Source organism: Salvelinus namaycush, chromosome 12 (genome assembly GCF_016432855.1).
Source record: "Salvelinus namaycush isolate Seneca chromosome 12, SaNama_1.0, whole genome shotgun sequence".
NCBI lineage: Eukaryota > Metazoa > Chordata > Actinopteri > Salmoniformes > Salmonidae > Salvelinus > Salvelinus namaycush.
In genome coordinates this window covers 29,882,106-29,899,285 of record NC_052318.1, presented here as the reverse complement: position 1 = coordinate 29,899,285, position 17,180 = coordinate 29,882,106, and the positions used below count along the sequence as shown (strand labels likewise).

At 42.7% G+C, this 17,180-nt stretch overlaps 1 protein-coding gene across 1 annotated transcript; it reads left to right on the top strand.

Moving 5' to 3' along the window:
• Nucleotides 1-742: 742 nt before the first annotated feature.
• On the top strand, nt 743-16,882 carry LOC120057073 (receptor-interacting serine/threonine-protein kinase 4-like). Its single transcript, XM_039005463.1, has 8 exons — nt 743-1,081; nt 9,741-10,032; nt 11,679-11,827; nt 12,645-12,694; nt 13,459-13,617; nt 13,818-13,924; nt 14,519-14,747; nt 14,977-16,882. The coding sequence occupies exons 1-8, from the start codon at nt 894-896 to the stop codon at nt 16,281-16,283; spliced, it is 2,481 nt and encodes an 826-aa protein (XP_038861391.1). The 5' UTR covers nt 743-893; the 3' UTR covers nt 16,284-16,882.
• Nucleotides 16,883-17,180: the final 298 nt, after the last annotated feature.

Here is a 17,180-nt window from a genome sequence, read left to right as displayed (position 1 = left end):
GACTGTTGGAAAGCATTCCAGGTGAAGCTGGTTGAGAGAATGCCAAGAGTGTGCAAAGTTGTCATCAAGGCAAAGGGTAGCTACTTTGAAGAATCTAAAATATGAAAAATATAAAAACATTGTTGGTTATTGCATGATTCCATATGTGTTATTTCCTAGTTTTGATGTCTTCACTATTATTTTACAATATAGAAGATAGTAAAAATAAAGAAAAACCTTACAATGAGTAGGGGAGTCCAAACTTTTGACTGGTACTGTATATGACACCTGCTGAATCACTGGCATGTCTCACACAGTGTGGACAGGAAAGGAATCAGGCAGGTTTATGACAAGGCTTGTGGTTTTGGATACCTCATGAGTAGGTTAGTATACTTCTCATATGAACCCACACAGTCCAAACCAGAGCCATATGGGCGATATCATGTAAAACATTTTTTTTAATGATATTTCCCATGTCTCCTCAGGATATTTTTAGGGTCTTTGCTAGTGTTATGGTTATCAGAGGGAGAAAGGTGTTGGCTGATATGCCAACATTCCACTGTTCTTGAATTCCATCTTATTTACAAATATGATGCTTATTGTTTTTCTGGGCAGAAATAGGAGAGTTGGGACTCGAGTGCTTTGACAAACTGGTTCAGTGTTAAATGCTCCCTGGAAAGGCTGGTGTTTGGTCTGTCTGGCCAGACCCAGGAAATGATGTCACATCTACTGGCCCTTCCCCTGCTTTCACCTGAAAAGAAGGAGGGGCCAGACTGAGTCAGGCAAGAGGGTGGAAAAAAACAAGGAAGGAAGCTCTCAGTCGGCATGTGTGTGTATGTTTAGTTCTTCTGAATGTGTGTTAGAGGAAAAAATAAGGATTTGGGGATTTCAACACTATTAAAGCCTTTCTAAAGATGGATATGGATGTTCCGGACCCTTCCCATGGGAATATGGGGCTGCTGAGAACCTTTGACTCCTCTGAGTTTGGGAGCTGGGAGAAGATAGGCTCGGGCGGATTTGGACAAGTATACAAAGTCCGGCATGTACAGTGGAAAACATGGCTGGCTATCAAGTGCCCTCCCTGCCTTCATGTAGATGACAAGTGAGTGGGACAGCTATTATTCTGGGATTCATTGTGTGTGGGAGTATGAAGAATGTTGTTTCAAGTATTTAAGCCTAGACTCCATGATATCTGTTTGATATCCTCTGTGGGCTTCAGAGTAAGAAGTTGTAGTTCTATGTGATTATGAGTTTGAACCTCTATCTAAGGGTGTGAGGTACACTGTGAACTGGGCAGCTTATTCAGCCTTATGTCACGGACTCATGGATGGTGGACATACACTGAGTGTACAAACCATTAAGAACACCTGCTCCTTCCATGACAGACTGACGAGGTGAAAGCTATGATCCCTTATTGATGTCACTTGTTAAATCCACTTAAATCAGTGAAGATGAAGGGGATGAGACAGGTTAAAGAAGGATTTTTAAGTCTTGAAACAATAGACATGGATTGTGTATGTGTGCCATTCAGAGGGTAAATGGGAAAGACAAAAGATTGAAGTGCCTTTGATCGGAGTATGGTGGTAGGTGCCAGGCGCACCGGTTTGTGTCAAGAACTGTGACGCTGCTGGGTTTTTCACGCTCAACAGTTTCCCGTTTGTATCAAAAATGGTCCACCACACAAAGGACATCCAGCCAACTTAACAACTGTGGGAACATCCCTGTGGAATGCTTTCGACACCTTGCAGAGTCCATGTCCCAACAACTTGAGGCTGTTCTGAGGGCAAAAGGGGGGAGCAACTCAATATTAGGAAGGTTTAATTAATGTTTGATATACTAAGCGTAGCTAACGTCTCTCACGAGCAGTTCTTGTCATTGCACTTAAAAAGCTTGAGTGTACAACCTAGAAAATGTATCTAGAAATGTGCAAATGATGTCAACACCACACTTCTCTCCTTTGGTCCACCTTCCATCAAACCCCATCAGGTTGCCCTTACTACCCTCTTATTAGACGACGGTCCAGGTCGACCGCCAGTAGTTTTTGTCATGGTTTAGAAAGGCCACAAATACAGAATGTTTCAATAATGTAAAAAAAAAAGCTAAAGTTAAATAGAACAACAATGCTTCTGTGGGAAGCATTGGAGTCAACATGGGCCAGCATCCCTGGGGAATGCTTTCAACACCATGTAATCCATGCCCCAAATGAATTGAGGCTGCTTTGAAGGCATGCCCTCTCGTGTGGGTGACCCATGATCTTTCACATGTATGCCAACAGCAGGAGGAAACACAAGAGGCCTAGCTCAGCTGTCCCCATCAGAAGAACATCCTGTCCCCATCCTGTCACCCTACCCTACCCTCTTCTTAACGGATGTTTCCACTCCACCATCTTGGATGTAGTATACACCTGAGCCCCCCCTGAAGCCTCGAAGAGGACTATCAGCTATTCTTTTACTCTCATTATTAGTTTCCTACTTTCTACTTGATTTAAAAATTAACCGGAGTGGATGTGTTTAAAAAATCTGTACAATGTCCTTTCATTCCTTTGGCACAAAAGGTGTTGCTTATGAAATGGTGGCTTTACATTCATCAACAGTGGAGAATGTTGGTGCATTTGAACATTTTTGGTGTCATATCAAGTTAATGTTTCTAAAGGTATAAGAGGTTGGGAACATTGTTCAAGAGGCTTATAATATAGAACACTTTAACCGTTGTGACCATCTGTCATTTGAGAGCTTTTACAGCTTTGAAGACAATGATTGGATCAGGTTGCGGCTAAACTTAATTTCACTTGAGGCTGTATATCCACAGACCGAATGCTGAACTTTCTGCTGTTGAGAACTTGTTGAAGGATTGTTCACTGTCACAGGCACTTTTAAATTACATTTGAGTAATTTAAGCTGATTACAGTGTTATTGGCATTACATTTGCACACAAAATCAGAACTTAAATGTCTCACAGAATGGAATAAATATAAATTAAAATTTTGATGTGTGTCTACAGTGCTCCTTGGGGGGAGTGTATACCCAAAAAAGCAGACTTGTAAATATTGACATTTTGGCAAAATAGTGTTAAAACAACTGTTATAGATGTTACACCTTCTGTTATGGATATTAGTCTGAAATACACATTCAAATCTTAGATATCTTGATAAATATCTATCATAAACACATGACATTTGGAATGTTTTTAAAATGTCAGCAAAAGGCATAGTACCTTAGGATTGTATAATTACACGTAGCCTGAATAGTATACAAGCCATGCACCATACCCTAATACGTCATTTTTTTGTCATACATATACAGTTGAAGTCGGAAGTTTACATACACTTAGATTGGAGTCATTAAAACTCGTTTTTCAACCACTCCACAAATTTCTTGTTAACAAACTAGTGTTTAGCAAGTCGGTTAGGACATCTACTTTGTGCATGACACAAGTCATTTTTCCAACAATTGTTTGAAGATGATTTCACTTATAATTCACTGTATCACAATTCCAGTGGTTCAGAAGTTTACATACACTAAGTTGACTGTGCCTTTTAAACAGCTTGGAAAATTGCAGAAAATGATGTCATGGCTTAGAAGCTTCTGATAGGCTAATTGCCATAATTTGAGTCAATTGGAGGTGTACCTGTGTATGTATTTCAAGGCCTACCTTCAAACTCAGTGCCTCTCTGCTTGACATCATGGGGAAATCAGCCAAGACCTCAGAAAAAAAATTGTAGACCTCCACAAGTCTGGTTCATCCTTGGGAGCAATTTCCAAATGCCCGAAGGTACCACATTCATCTGTACAAACAATAGTACGCAAGTATAAACACCATGGGACCACGCAGCCGTCATACCACTCAGGAACGTTCTGTCTCCTAGAGATGAACGTACTTTGGTGCGAAATGTGCAAATCAATCCCAGAACAACAGCAAAGGGCCTTGTGAAGATGCTGGAGGAAACGGGTACAAAATATCTATATCCACAGTAAAACGAGTCCTATATCGACATAACCCGAAAGGCCGCTCAGCAAGGAAGAAGTCACTGCTCCAAAACCGCCATAAAAAAGCCAGACTACGGTTTGCAACTGCACATGGGGATAAAGATCGTACTTTTTGGAGAAATGTTCTCTGGTCTGATGAAACAAAAATAGAACTGTTTGGCCATAATGACCATCGTTATGTTTGGAGGAAAAAGGGGGAGGCTTGCAAGCCGAAGAATACCATCCCAACGGGTGGCAGCATCATGTTGTGGGGGTGCTTTGCTGCAGGAGGGACTGGTGTATTTCACAAAATAGATGGCATCATCAGGAACAAAAATTATGTGGATATATTGAAGCAACATCTCAAGACATCAGTCAGGAAGTTAAAGCTTGGTCAACAGTCTGTCTTCCAAATGGACAATGACTCCAAGCATACTTCCAAAGTTGTGGCAAAATGGCTTAAGGACAACAAAGTCAAGGTATTGGAGTGGCCATCACAAAGCCCTGACCTTAATCCTGTAGATAATTTGTGGGCAGAACTGAAAAAGAGTGTGTGAGCAAGGAGGCCTACAAACCTGATTCAGTTACACCAACTCTGTCAGGAGGAATGGGCCAAAATTCACCCAACCGTTTGACCCAAGCTACACAATTTAAAGGCAATGCTACCAAATACTAATTGAGTGTATGTTAACTTCTGACCCACTGGGAATGTGATGAAAGAAATAAAAGCTGAAATATATCATTCTCTCTACTATTATTCTGACATTTCACGTTCTTAAAATAAAGTGGTGATCCTAACTGACCTAAGATAGGGAATTTTTACTATGATTAAATGTCAGGAATTGTGAAAAACTGAGTTTAAATGTATTTAGCTAAGGTGTATGTAAACTTCTGACTTCAACTGTTTGGGGTCACTCAGAAATTAAACTTTTTTGTCCATTAAAATAACATAAAATCAATCAGAGATACAGTGTAAACATGGTTAACCTTTCTGAACCACCCATCCCGGATCCGGGATAATTGTCATCAGAAACGCTGACTAGCATAGCCTAGCGCCACAGGTATATAATATAATTTCATGAAATCACAAGTGCAATATTGCAAAACACAGTTTAGCCTTTTGTTAATCCATCTGTCGTCTCAGATTTTGAAATTATGCTTTACAGCGAAAGCAATACAAGCGTTTGTGTAAGTTTATCGATCGCTCGATAAAACAATAAGTACACCTAGCATCAGGTAACTTGGTCACGAAAATCAGAAAAGCAATCAAATTAATCGTTTACCTTTGATGATCTTCGGATGTTTTCACTCACGAGACTCCCAGTTAGACAACAAATGTTCCTTTTGTTCCATAAAGATATTTTTTATATCCAAATACCTCCGTTAGTTTGATGCGTTATGCCCAGGAATCCACCGGAAAGAGCGCTCGCGACAACGCCGACAAAAATCCCAAATTATATCCATAATGTCCACAGAAACATGTCAAACGTTTTTTATAATCCATCTTCAGGGTGTTTTTCAAATATCTATTCGATAATATATCAACCGGGACAGTTTGCTTTTCACTAGGACAGGGAGGAACAATGGCCGCCTTTCTCTGTTACACAGAACTCACTCTGAGAGCCCCCACCTATCCACTTACGCAATGTGCCCTTTCACGCTCATTCTTCAAAATAAAAGCCTGAAACTATGTCTAAAGGCTGTTGACACCTTAGGGAAGCCATAGAAAAAGATGTCTGGTTGATATCCCTTTACATGGGCAATAGGGATGCATAGGAACAGAGAGGTTTCAAAAACAGGGTCACTTCCTGATTGGATTTTCCCCAGGTTTTAGCCTGCAATATCAGTTCTGTTTAACTCACAGACAAAAAATTTACAGTTTTGGAAACTTCAGAGTGTTTTCTATCCTAATCTGACACTTATATGCATATTCTAGTTTCGGGGGCTGAGAAATAGGCAGTTTCAAATGGGTACGTTTTTTAGCCAAAAACGAAAATGTCGCCCCCTAGTCTTATTAATGTTGTGATTGACTATTGTAGCTGGAAATGGCAGATTTTTCATGGAATATCTACATAGGGGTACAGAGGCCCATTATCAGCAACCATCACTCCTGTGTTCCAATGGCATGTTGTGTTAGGTAATCCAAGTTTATCATTTTAAAAGGCTAATTGATAATTAGAAAACCCTTTTCAGTTATGTTAGCACAGCTGAAAAAGAAGCATAAAACTGGCCTTTAGACTAGTTGAGTATCTGGAGCATCAGCATTTGTGGGTTCGATTACAGGCTCAAAGTGGCCAGAAACAAAGAACTTTCTTCTAAAACTCATCAGTCTGTTTTTGTTCTGAGAAATGAAGGCTATTCCATGCCTTCATTACCAAGCAGAAATTACCAAGAAATTGAAGATCTCGTACAACGCTGTGTACTATTCCCTTCACAGAACAGCGCAAACTGGCTCTAACCAGAATAGAAAGAGGAGTGGGAGGCCCCGATGCACAACTGAGCAAGAGGATAAGTACATTAGAGTGTCTAGTTTGAGAACCAGACACCTCACAAGTCCTCAAATGTCAGCTTTATTATATAGTATCCGCAAACACCAGTCTCAATGTCAACAGTGAAGAGGCGACCCCGGGATGCTGGCCTTCTAGGCCAGAGTTCCTCTGTCCAGTGTCTGTCTTCTTTTGCCCATCTTAATCTTTTCTTTTTATTGGCCAGTCGGAGATATTGCTTTTACTTTGCAACTCTGCCTAGAAGGCCAGCATCACGGGGTCGCCTCTCCACTGTTGACGTTGAGGCTGGTGTTTTGTGGGTACTATTTAATTACAAATTAGCTTTTCTTTCAAAACAAGGACATTTCTAAGTGACCCCAAACCTTTGAATGGTAGTGTATCTCAAAATGAACCTTAACCAGTTGAATTGCATTTAAAAAAAAAAAAGTGCAAATAAAACAATGTACATGTCCATATACTGCCAATAATTTTTCTGGACACTGGATGAAGTCAGTATATTTTGGGGGGCTTTCATTTCAAAAAGACACTCCAGGACAGTTCACAGATTGTTGATAAACACTTCTCATCTTTTTATCTAAAAAAACAGTACTGCCATGTATGAGAAATGCATTTCAGCATATATTTTCCAAGAGAATCTTAGCTAGAACACATCATTTTCAAGATATCAACAATTGTTTCAGTAAAAGTCTGAAGAATACATCCCAGAAAAAGCACACAAAATGTGTTGAATGCACAAGCTTCTATGGTATGATACATCCATTGGTGGAAAAAGTACCCAATTGTCATACTTGAGTATAAGTAAAGATACCAAGAAAATGAAGTGAAAGTCACCCCGTAAAATACTACTTGAGTAAAAGTCTAAAAGTATTTGGTTTTAATTATACTTAGGTATCAAAAGTAAATGTAATTGCAGAAATATACTTAAGTATCAAAAGTAGAAGTAGAAGTATAAATCATTTCAAATTGCTTATATTAAGCAAACCAGACGGCACAAGTTTCTTGTTTTTTAATTTATGGATAGCCAGGGGCACACTACAACGTGCAGACATAATTTCCGAACGAAGCATTTGTGTTTAGTGAGTCCTCCAGATCAGAGGCAGTACGGATGACCAGGGATGTTCTCTTGATAAATGCGTGAATTAGACCATTTTCCTGTCCTGCTAAGCATTCAAAATGTAATGAGTACTTTTGGGTGTCAGGAAAAATGTGTGCAGTAAAAGGTAATTGTTTTCTTTAGGATAGTAGCAAAGTAAAAGTTGTCAAAAATATAAATAGTAAAGTACAGATACCCCCAAAAAACTACATAAGTAGTACTTATGTACTTTACACCATTGGATATATCAATATCCATCACATCCACAACCGTTATGGATGTTACAGATATCATCATGCTGAAAAAGGATACTGACAAGGAAAAGAGAGAAACCAGTAAAAGACCATATAAAACCTTGATTAAAGCTTTAAAGAGAACGTTTCAAGATGACCCGATGTAAGGCGCATGTTTTACAACTATTTATTTTAAATGGGTGTTACAAGACAGTGAAGACACTTCAATTTTGTATGTATTGCTTCATTAACATCTCATCTTTTTAATTAACACTGGGGAGCAGCTGTTAGTGGAAAAACAAGCTTTGTGAGCCCCTTCTAAAAGCCATGAAATATGAGACTTGGCCATCTACTCTTCAATGGTAAAAATTCATGCTTTAACCTCCGTAAACATGTCATAAAGCCTGAACTCCAACATGTAGATCTAAAGGATAATTATGAACGTGATTTCATTTGGAAATGACTAACTTTTTAATTGTGCATGCTCAGGTTAACTTGCACTGAATCACCCTTTAGCAGACACTCACAAACATGAATTTGTTGCCTCCTTTAAATTGTTTTATTATGTTACTTCCTATGACCATTTATTTCACTTCTACCCTACTGCTTTTGCAAAATATTTACAAAGGAAAATGTCAGATACACAGCACAAGGAGTAAGTTCTTCAGCTTTTCCAATGACAAGCATTGACATCCATCTCCAATCCGTGGTAGCTAGACTCATGGCACCCACTAAACCTGAACTAAAGATGCTATCTGCTCTGAACATCTGAAAAGTACATGAACTGTAATTTGCCTGCCTGCACCCTGCCTCCACACACTCCTCTGACTCAAAGCCAGCTTTGTCTGACTGGGTCCCAACTCCCTTCTATGCAGACGATGTTTGGTGGAAACAATAAGAGAAGTTGCAGAACCAGTCTTGCTGGGCTCCTCTCCCTTATAAAAAGGGTCATTGTTTGGTTTTGAAAGGTTTCTGAGCTGAGGAGTTTTCTGGGTGATGCCAGGTGATTACGACTGTCAGCCCCTCTCTTTCCCCCCCAAATCTCCTAAATCCACACATTTGCACTGACTTTTAATGCTTGTCAGATTTATTTGATGAGAAAGCTTACACTTTTATTGAACTTGAATGATTTCATAATTGACACCTCCAAACATAAAGAAATGGCTGCCTTAGAGACAGACTATACTTCATAATTGTATCTGCTTCTACTACTTTTTAAGGTGTTCTCATCAGCATGCTATTTTGACATGAATGAATCCTTTGTAAACTCAAGTCGTTGCTCATTTGTAGTGAAGACACTCCCGTACACACACATTATTCATGATGATTAAGCAGTTTATCTGAGTTTGTTTTCAAAGGGACCTCTCCTTGAGATCTCTCTATTGAGGTCAGTAGTGATAGGCTTCACTGCTCTGTTTGCATCTGCTAGCCTAGCCAGGCTAACACCGATAAAGGTAATAGGAAATTGTGCAAAGGTTGAGCAACGAGCACAGAGAACAAGAGGTTTGTTGTGTTCACAACTCCACACAGACCTCGATACTTTGGCATGGCTCTCTCTGGGGAATGTCATTAAGGCCTAGCACTGTCAGAGACTGGTTAATGCATGGGGAATCTCATGCATCTCAGTTTGTTGTCTCCTTGTATTCTACTGTGTAACGAAGTTTGAATTTGGGTCAATGGTAAAAGGTATTCCAGATGGTGCTGTTTTAACAAGGCTTAGAATACCAGTCTTAGTAAGATAAGAGAACAGCATTTTACGAATTTGTTGTGAATCGAGGTATGTAGATGGATGGGCAGGTTTATAGGACAGCTTAACCTAAATTCCCTTTACTCTGTACAGTATGAGTTACAGTATGTAGTTCAATCTGAACAGACAGGTATACAAGGCCTTTATGTACCACTTGGCGCAATGAAGGCTAAGTAAGTAGGTAAGTAAGTTAACAGACCGCTATGTCCTCTGTAGGGAGCGAGCAGAGCTGCTGGAAGAGGCTAAGAAGATGGAGGCGGCTAAGTTTCGCTACATCCTGCCAGTGTATGGGATCTGTGGGGACCCCCAGGGCCTGGTGATGGAGTACATGGAGACAGGCTCCCTGGAGACCCTGCTGGCTGCTGAGCCTCTGCCCTGGGAGCTGCGCTTCAGGATCATCCACGAGACGGCGGTGGGAATGAACTTCCTGCACTGCATGAGCCCACCCCTCCTGCACCTGGACCTAAAACCTGCCAACATCCTACTGGACGCACACTACCATGTCAAGGTGAGAGACGACTTACTTGGTTTGTTCATTGGAGTTCGCACAGGGCGCTGTGTGGGAAGAGCTTGCACATTTGAAACAATTGTTCCTGAAATACACATTGCATTGGTTCTAAATTGGGATTCTGCCTCCCTGGTGCGGCGGGCGAACTCAACCAAACACTCCTACAGTATTGCTACTGCTTCTGTTACTGTTACTACTGCTACTGGTTCAGAAGATTGGTGGTACACAGAAAATGGCCAAAAACAGTAGAACCAGCTCATCTGCTTTTACACTATGATTTGACTATTAGATGTTCAATGTTTTTTTAGAAAAAATATTTTAAAATGAATAGTTTCACCATATTAAAATTACAGTTTAGTTCAAGTAACAGGATTTAAAATGTGGGACAGTTTTTATTTAAAAAATGTTACCGTAAAATGAATCACTAATCACATTAAAAAAAGAATAATCTTCAGAAATGACTTTGTCAAAGCAACAAAATAACTAGGGCTTTACAATGACGGTGAAAACTTGTTGGGTTTAAACGTCTGAATTTAGGCACTTCAGCAAGTCTTTACTGTATATAAAACATCTGATTTTATTGAATTTTCCATGTGATCTATACTAAAGGCCACTTCATTTAATATAACAGGATTTTACATTTCAATATTGGTGCACAAATTCTACTTAAAATATCAGAGACACAAAGGTACTTATTTCATGGAACGACCCAAATATGTCAAATCAATACACTGTCTAATGTTAGAAAAGTCAGATTTGACCTTATACTGAGTATTTAGTAAACCTACACCCAAATGATGTAGCATGACTCTTTAAAACAACAGCCCAAACGCAATAACTTCAAGTCCTTTTAATAAGATTTGCTCAAGGATGAATTTCAGCTGACAGGTATGGAGGGAATCTGTTATTCACTTGAATTTTGCTTTAAATGGCCATCCTGTTGGACACATATGCTACGGGCAGAAAGGTGTCTCCCGCCCAGCCTTCATCCCACCTGATCTCCAACCTCCCTCTGCATGACTAATGGTTGGAGGTGGAGGAGAAATGGGTGGGAACCTTCCTTCAACCTGTCTGTTTTAATACCTCCATGTAAACACGTAGCCTGGGCCTGTCTTAACAGGCTGAGGTACTCTGCCAACACTACTCGCCCACACATGTAACTCAGTCAAACAGGGTCTCAACTTCTGACACGAGGGGTAAGGAAAGCACCCAAAGGCTAGGACAGGACATGGCTGGGAGGCACCGTCAGGCTAGGACAGGACATGGCTGGGAGGCACTGTCAGACTAGGACAGGACATGGCTGGGAGGCACCGTCAGACTAGGACAGGACATGGCTGGGAGGCACCGTCAGGCTAGGACAGGACATGGCTGGGAGGCACCCTCAGGCTAGGACAGGACGTGACTGCCTCTGACCTCATCATGGCTCTGGATGCATAGAATACAATGAGGGCTCAGCCATCAGCTTGAGGGTAAAGGTAGTCATAGGTAGCCATGACCATAAGAACAAAGGGAAAGGCTGAGAGTTCCAGTGGGTTCTTGTCTTATGTATATGTTCTGTATATCCTCATCTCCCCCCTTAGAAATCGTATGTTGGTCTTGTCCTAACAAGCTGTGTTCTGTTCTGTATCTCCCATCTCCCCCTTCAGATATCAGATTTTGGTCTGGCACGATGGAACGGCCTATCCAGGGTTGATGAAATCAGCCGTGACGGGTTCTGTGGCACCATTGCCTACCTGCCGCCGGAGAGCATCATCGAGAAGGACAGGGTGTCAGAAACCAAGCATGACGTCTACAGGTGAGTGTCTTCACCTTCACTTCTCTCTGTGCTTGTCTGCCAGAGGGGTGGAACGTTGTCTGTTTAAAGCTTAGTCATGATGTTTGTTTTTTCACTTCTTCCCTCCATTGTTTGTTTTACAATATTGGTTTTAATCAATATGAATCTGAATTGGATTTTCACTGAGTTTACAAAACATTAAGAATACCTGCTCTTTCCATGACAGACTGACCAGGTGAATCCAGGTGAAAGCTATCATCCCTTATTGATGTCACTTGTTAAATCCACTTCAATCAGTGTAGATGAAGGGAAGGAGACAGGTTAAAGAATGATTTTTAATCCTTGAGAACTGAGACATGGATTGTGTATGTGTACCTTTCAGAGGGTTAATGGGCAAGACAAAAGATATAAGTGCCTTTGAACGGGGTATGGTAGTAGATGCCAGGCGCACCGGTTTGAGTGTGTCAAGAACTGCACCGCTGTTGGGTTTTTCACGCTCAACAGCTTCCCGTGTGTATCAAGAATGGTCCCCCACCCAAAGGACATCCAGCCAACTTGACCCAACTGTGAGAAGCATTGGAGTCAACATGGGCTAGAATTCCTGTGGAACGCTATCAACACCTTGTAGAGTCCATGCCCTGACGAATTGAGGCTGTTCTGAGGGCAAAAGGGGTGCAACTCAATATTAGGAAGGTGTTCCTAATGTTTTGTACACTGTGTATATTAATCAGTTATAAATTATGCCTGGAAAACCCATAGTGAGTCAGTCATTCAATCATTTATCACTTTTGACAGTATGCCTTGATACTGAACTGTTGTTATTCCCTTCCTGTTACAGCTTTTCCATAGTCATCTGGGGAATTCTCACACAAAAGAAACCTTACCAAGGTGAGACATCTTGAGGAAATGTATAGATATTCTGTTCTCATGTAAAGACACCTTGTAGTCCTTCAGGGTTTGTCTTATAAAATGCACTCCTAGTATTTCTTAAACTCAAAGTTACAGGACTGCAATGGAGCCCCACAGGGGAGGTATCATTATACCCATAAAACCTAGCGGTCAAACAGGGAAATGATTCCAATTGTTTTTCTCATAAGGGATTTTAGAAACACTTAAAATAAGGGCTGTGTTTCATGTAGGCTTACTCTGGCGTGACTTTTGATAACCATGTAAATCTCTCTCGGAGATACCAAAGAAGCCAGGGTGATCTGAGTTTAAGTCCACTGCCTCTGTTTGCTTTGAATTATTGACTGACTGGCTGACTGGCTGGTCCCAACGCCTGATAACAAAGAGACCATTAACAGAAGAAGCCTAAGAGATTTTTTCAGGCCTGGTGTGGGAAACAAACAAAACATCTATACACTTTCCATATCTGAGCGTACATGAATGATAATAATGATAATAATTAACTGTACATACTAGTGTCAGTCTTACCCAGATTAGTTTATGTTGCTTCTCCATACCTTCAACAGCACACGATCAAGACATAATTGATTGATATGATCAAGGATTTAATTTTTATTTAGAATAATGTGACCTTAGTAGACCTTATGGACTGAGGTATCATATGAACAGTAGAGAATTGAATGAAGTGTATCAATGTGTCTTATGTCTTGTGTTGACTGGAAACATATGTCCTCTATTTCCTCCAGGGGAGAACAACATCCTGCAGATCATGGTAAAGGTGGTAAGAGGGGTGCGCCCTGACCTCAATGTTGTGCCCCGGAGTCGACCCCAGGCCTGCACAGGGTTCCTGTGCCTCATGCAACGCTGCTGGGCCACCTCACCTGACACCAGACCCAGCTTCCAGGGTGAGTAGAGACCAAATGGGGCCTATGTCTCTAAAGGGTGGGTGTTTGTGTGCGTCTTAAAGCAGTAAGAACCCAATTAAACTGTGTTACACAACATCATGATGTACTGTGCGTAGCTTTCTGAAAAGGTGAAAATCAAACCAAGGGATGCTATTCTGTACACCTGACCAAACCTGACCTTTGTTGTTTTCTGTCTGCAGAAATCACATCAGAAACGGAGGAGCTGTGTTCTAAACCCCAAGAGGAGTCCAAGACCCAAACTCCTGAGCTCGAGAATAACCACTGCCATGGACTACCCACTGACAAGGTATAACCTCCACACTTCTATTTCCTTGCCTTCTCCCTCTGTTAGTTCTATTTATTTCTATCCTCTTCTTCTCCCTGACATGCCATACTATATAGTATTCTGTCAGTCTTCTTTGGTGTTCTTCTGTAATGTAATTAGAAAACCCTCTGGTATGTCAGAATGTTTGAGTGCCTATTTTTGAGATTGCTTTCCTGTGTACTGGACCTGTTATTGCTTCCATAATACATACACAGTCAATGTTTGATCCTGACAAACAGTTTCCTCATGAAATAAGAATGCAGTCCAGCAGCATTGTTTAACTTGGTTAACTCTGTTGCGACACATTCTGAATGTTTGGTGCTCGATGTACGTGACAAACTGACCGACACCCGTTTACCAAATATGACAGAATTTACAGGTGTTATTGTGCAATGTGTGAAGCTGATATATTGGTGATGATAAACAGTCGGAGAAAGGCATGAAGACTGGGTTTGAGAGAAACTATTGAAAGGCCCAGTGCAGTCAAAAATGTGATTTCCCTGTGTGTTTTATGTATACTTCCACACTATGAGGTTGGAATAATGCTGTGAAATTGTGAAAATTATGATAATGCAGAAACCGGTCAGGCCCAAATCGGCCATGCTGCCAGAGAAAGACTACAGCCTATCAGAGCTGCTGAGCCAGGTGGACTCTGGGATATCTCGGAGCTTTGACCGTGTGACGGAGGACTGCTGTCCCAGCAAAGACAACACCAGCAAGAGACTGTCAGGGATCTCCTCTGTAGACTCTGCCTTCTCATCTCAAGACTCCATCACCCTCTCATTTGAGAAAGATAATATCTGTGGTAAGACTGGCTGATATGGTGATTGTAGTCAATACATTGTGGCATTGTCCATGGTTTTCTTTAACAGCTGACAGGAATTCTTATTTATCAGGGTCATATATCCTACATATAAGTAATACAGTTCTGAATGACTTCTGGAGCATGTGGAGTGTCTCTTTAACTTTCAGACAGGTTCTTTGTCGTTTTGGCCCTGAGTCTATACTGTATCTTCTATCTCCTTGTTGTTTAGACTCAGGGGAGGTGCAGAGGAGGAAGCTGAGCGACGCCATCCGTACCAAAGACATGTCCAAGCTGATGAAGATCCTGCAGCCTCAGGACGTGGACCTCTTATTGGAGGGCGGCTGCAGCCTGCTCCACCACGCTGTCACACAGGCCAATGAGGAGGCCATCAAGTTCCTGCTCCTCAACCACGCCAACACCAACCTGGCCAACGCTCGCGGCTCCACCCCACTCCACCTGGCCACCGAGATGCACCTGAAGGGCCTGGCCGAGCTGCTGCTGGGCCGTCGGAGCACCAACGCCAACGCACGGGACGAGGACCAATACACGGCCCTGCACTGTGCTGCTCAGAACGGGGACGAGGCCATCACCCGCCTGCTGCTGGACCGCGGCGCCTCCATCAATGAGACGGACGCCCAGGGCCGCACGCCTGCACACATCGCCTGCCAGCATGGCCAAGAGAACGTGGTCAGGGTGCTGCTGAGCCGAGGTGCAGACGTCCACGTGAAGGGCAGAGATGACTGGACGGCACTTCACCTGGCTGCCTGGCAGGGCCACCTGGGCATTGCCAAACTGCTGGTGAAGCAGGCTGGAGCGGACGTAGACGGGCAGACCACTGACGGGCGCACGCCGCTGCACCTAGCCTCCCAAAGGGGGCAGTACAGGGTGGCAAGGATCCTGATAGAGCTGGGGGCAGACGTCCACGTGACCTCCATTGGCCTCCACACCCCCCTGCACGTGGCGGCTGAGACAGGCCACACCAGCACCTCCCGCCTCCTGGTCAAGCACAATGCAGACATCCAGGCCCGGACTGACCAGGGTCTTACCGCCCTCCACCTCGCTGCCCAACGCGGCCACTTGCCCACAGTGAAGATGCTGATGGAGGAAGGGGCAGACCCCTACTGCACCAATCAGACCCTGCGTACCCCCTGCCACCTGGCGGCAGAGGGGGGCCACTGTGAGGTTTTCAAAGAGCTTCTGGACCACTGCCCTGAGGCTGTTAGTCTGTCAGACGAACAGGGCCTCACCCCTATGCACCTGGCTGTGAGGGGAGGCTATACAGATATCACCAGCATGCTGCTGGCCCAGGGGGTGGAACTATCACCGGAAGTACAACAGGACTCCATACCCCTGCCACAGGATGTACCACAGGACTCCATCCCCCAGGACACCCTGCATCCAACAGCAGAGGACTGCCCAAAGCTCCTGGCTCGTAGGCCTAGCCAGTTGACCTTGCGGCTCCAGAGGAAGGTTGTAATCTTGAAACTGACGGAGCGTGAGGGTAACGAATGTCCAGAGTCCACTGGTGCACTGTGAGCCTCGGCCCTCCGTTGAGAGGAGGGAGTCACCCAGTGACTGGATTGTACAGAACTGTCCTTGAATTGAAAACAGTCAGGGATCTCTTCTATTCCCTTCCCCATTGATGTGATGGGAGAAGTGTCCAAGCTAAAGAGACCAGCTGCTGTATTGTGATTTTGTTTTTTTGTACATAGTATTTTTGATTGATTGTGTGTTATTATTATGTCAGTCTTTGATTGATCAATCATTGCCAGATGTTATGATTATTTGGTGCTTTGGGCCTCTCAAAGCCCCTGTTATCTTACTTTGGTATCTTGTCAGGGAAGGAATGCTTTAATGTAAATACACTGTATATAGAACCATGAGCTCATTTGGATCATTATTTACTTTTTTCACTTCATGTTAAATATAGACTCCATGTCACGTTTCCCCCTTAATAGTGTAACTTTTCTACTTTGCATATGCACATTCGTACATTCATTGCCGTCTGTACAGAAAGAGAATGTTGACATCTGTGGAATGCTCATTTGTATTTTCATTTCCCATCTACTTACTCGAGCTGGTATGTTTATCATGTCCATAAGTTATATTCTCTAATAAAACAAGTGTCAATACAAGTGTGTGTGTGTGTGTGTGTGTGTTGTGAGTGTACCCATGTGCGCCTGTGAATGACATCTTCAATGCCAGGCAGAATAGGCATGTCTCTATCTGCAGCCAGCTTTGTTCTTATCTGTGCCTCCTGCCTATCCCCCAGACCCCACAGAGCATGCTCAACTTGGCACCAGCCATGGGAACTGCCCTCGGGGGGGATCACAGGCCAGGCAGGTGGGAGGGAGGTGGAGTGAAGAGGGGGGAACATGCCTGCCTTTCCAGGCTGTTGGCTCATTCCACAGACCACTTAAACTCCTAAACCTC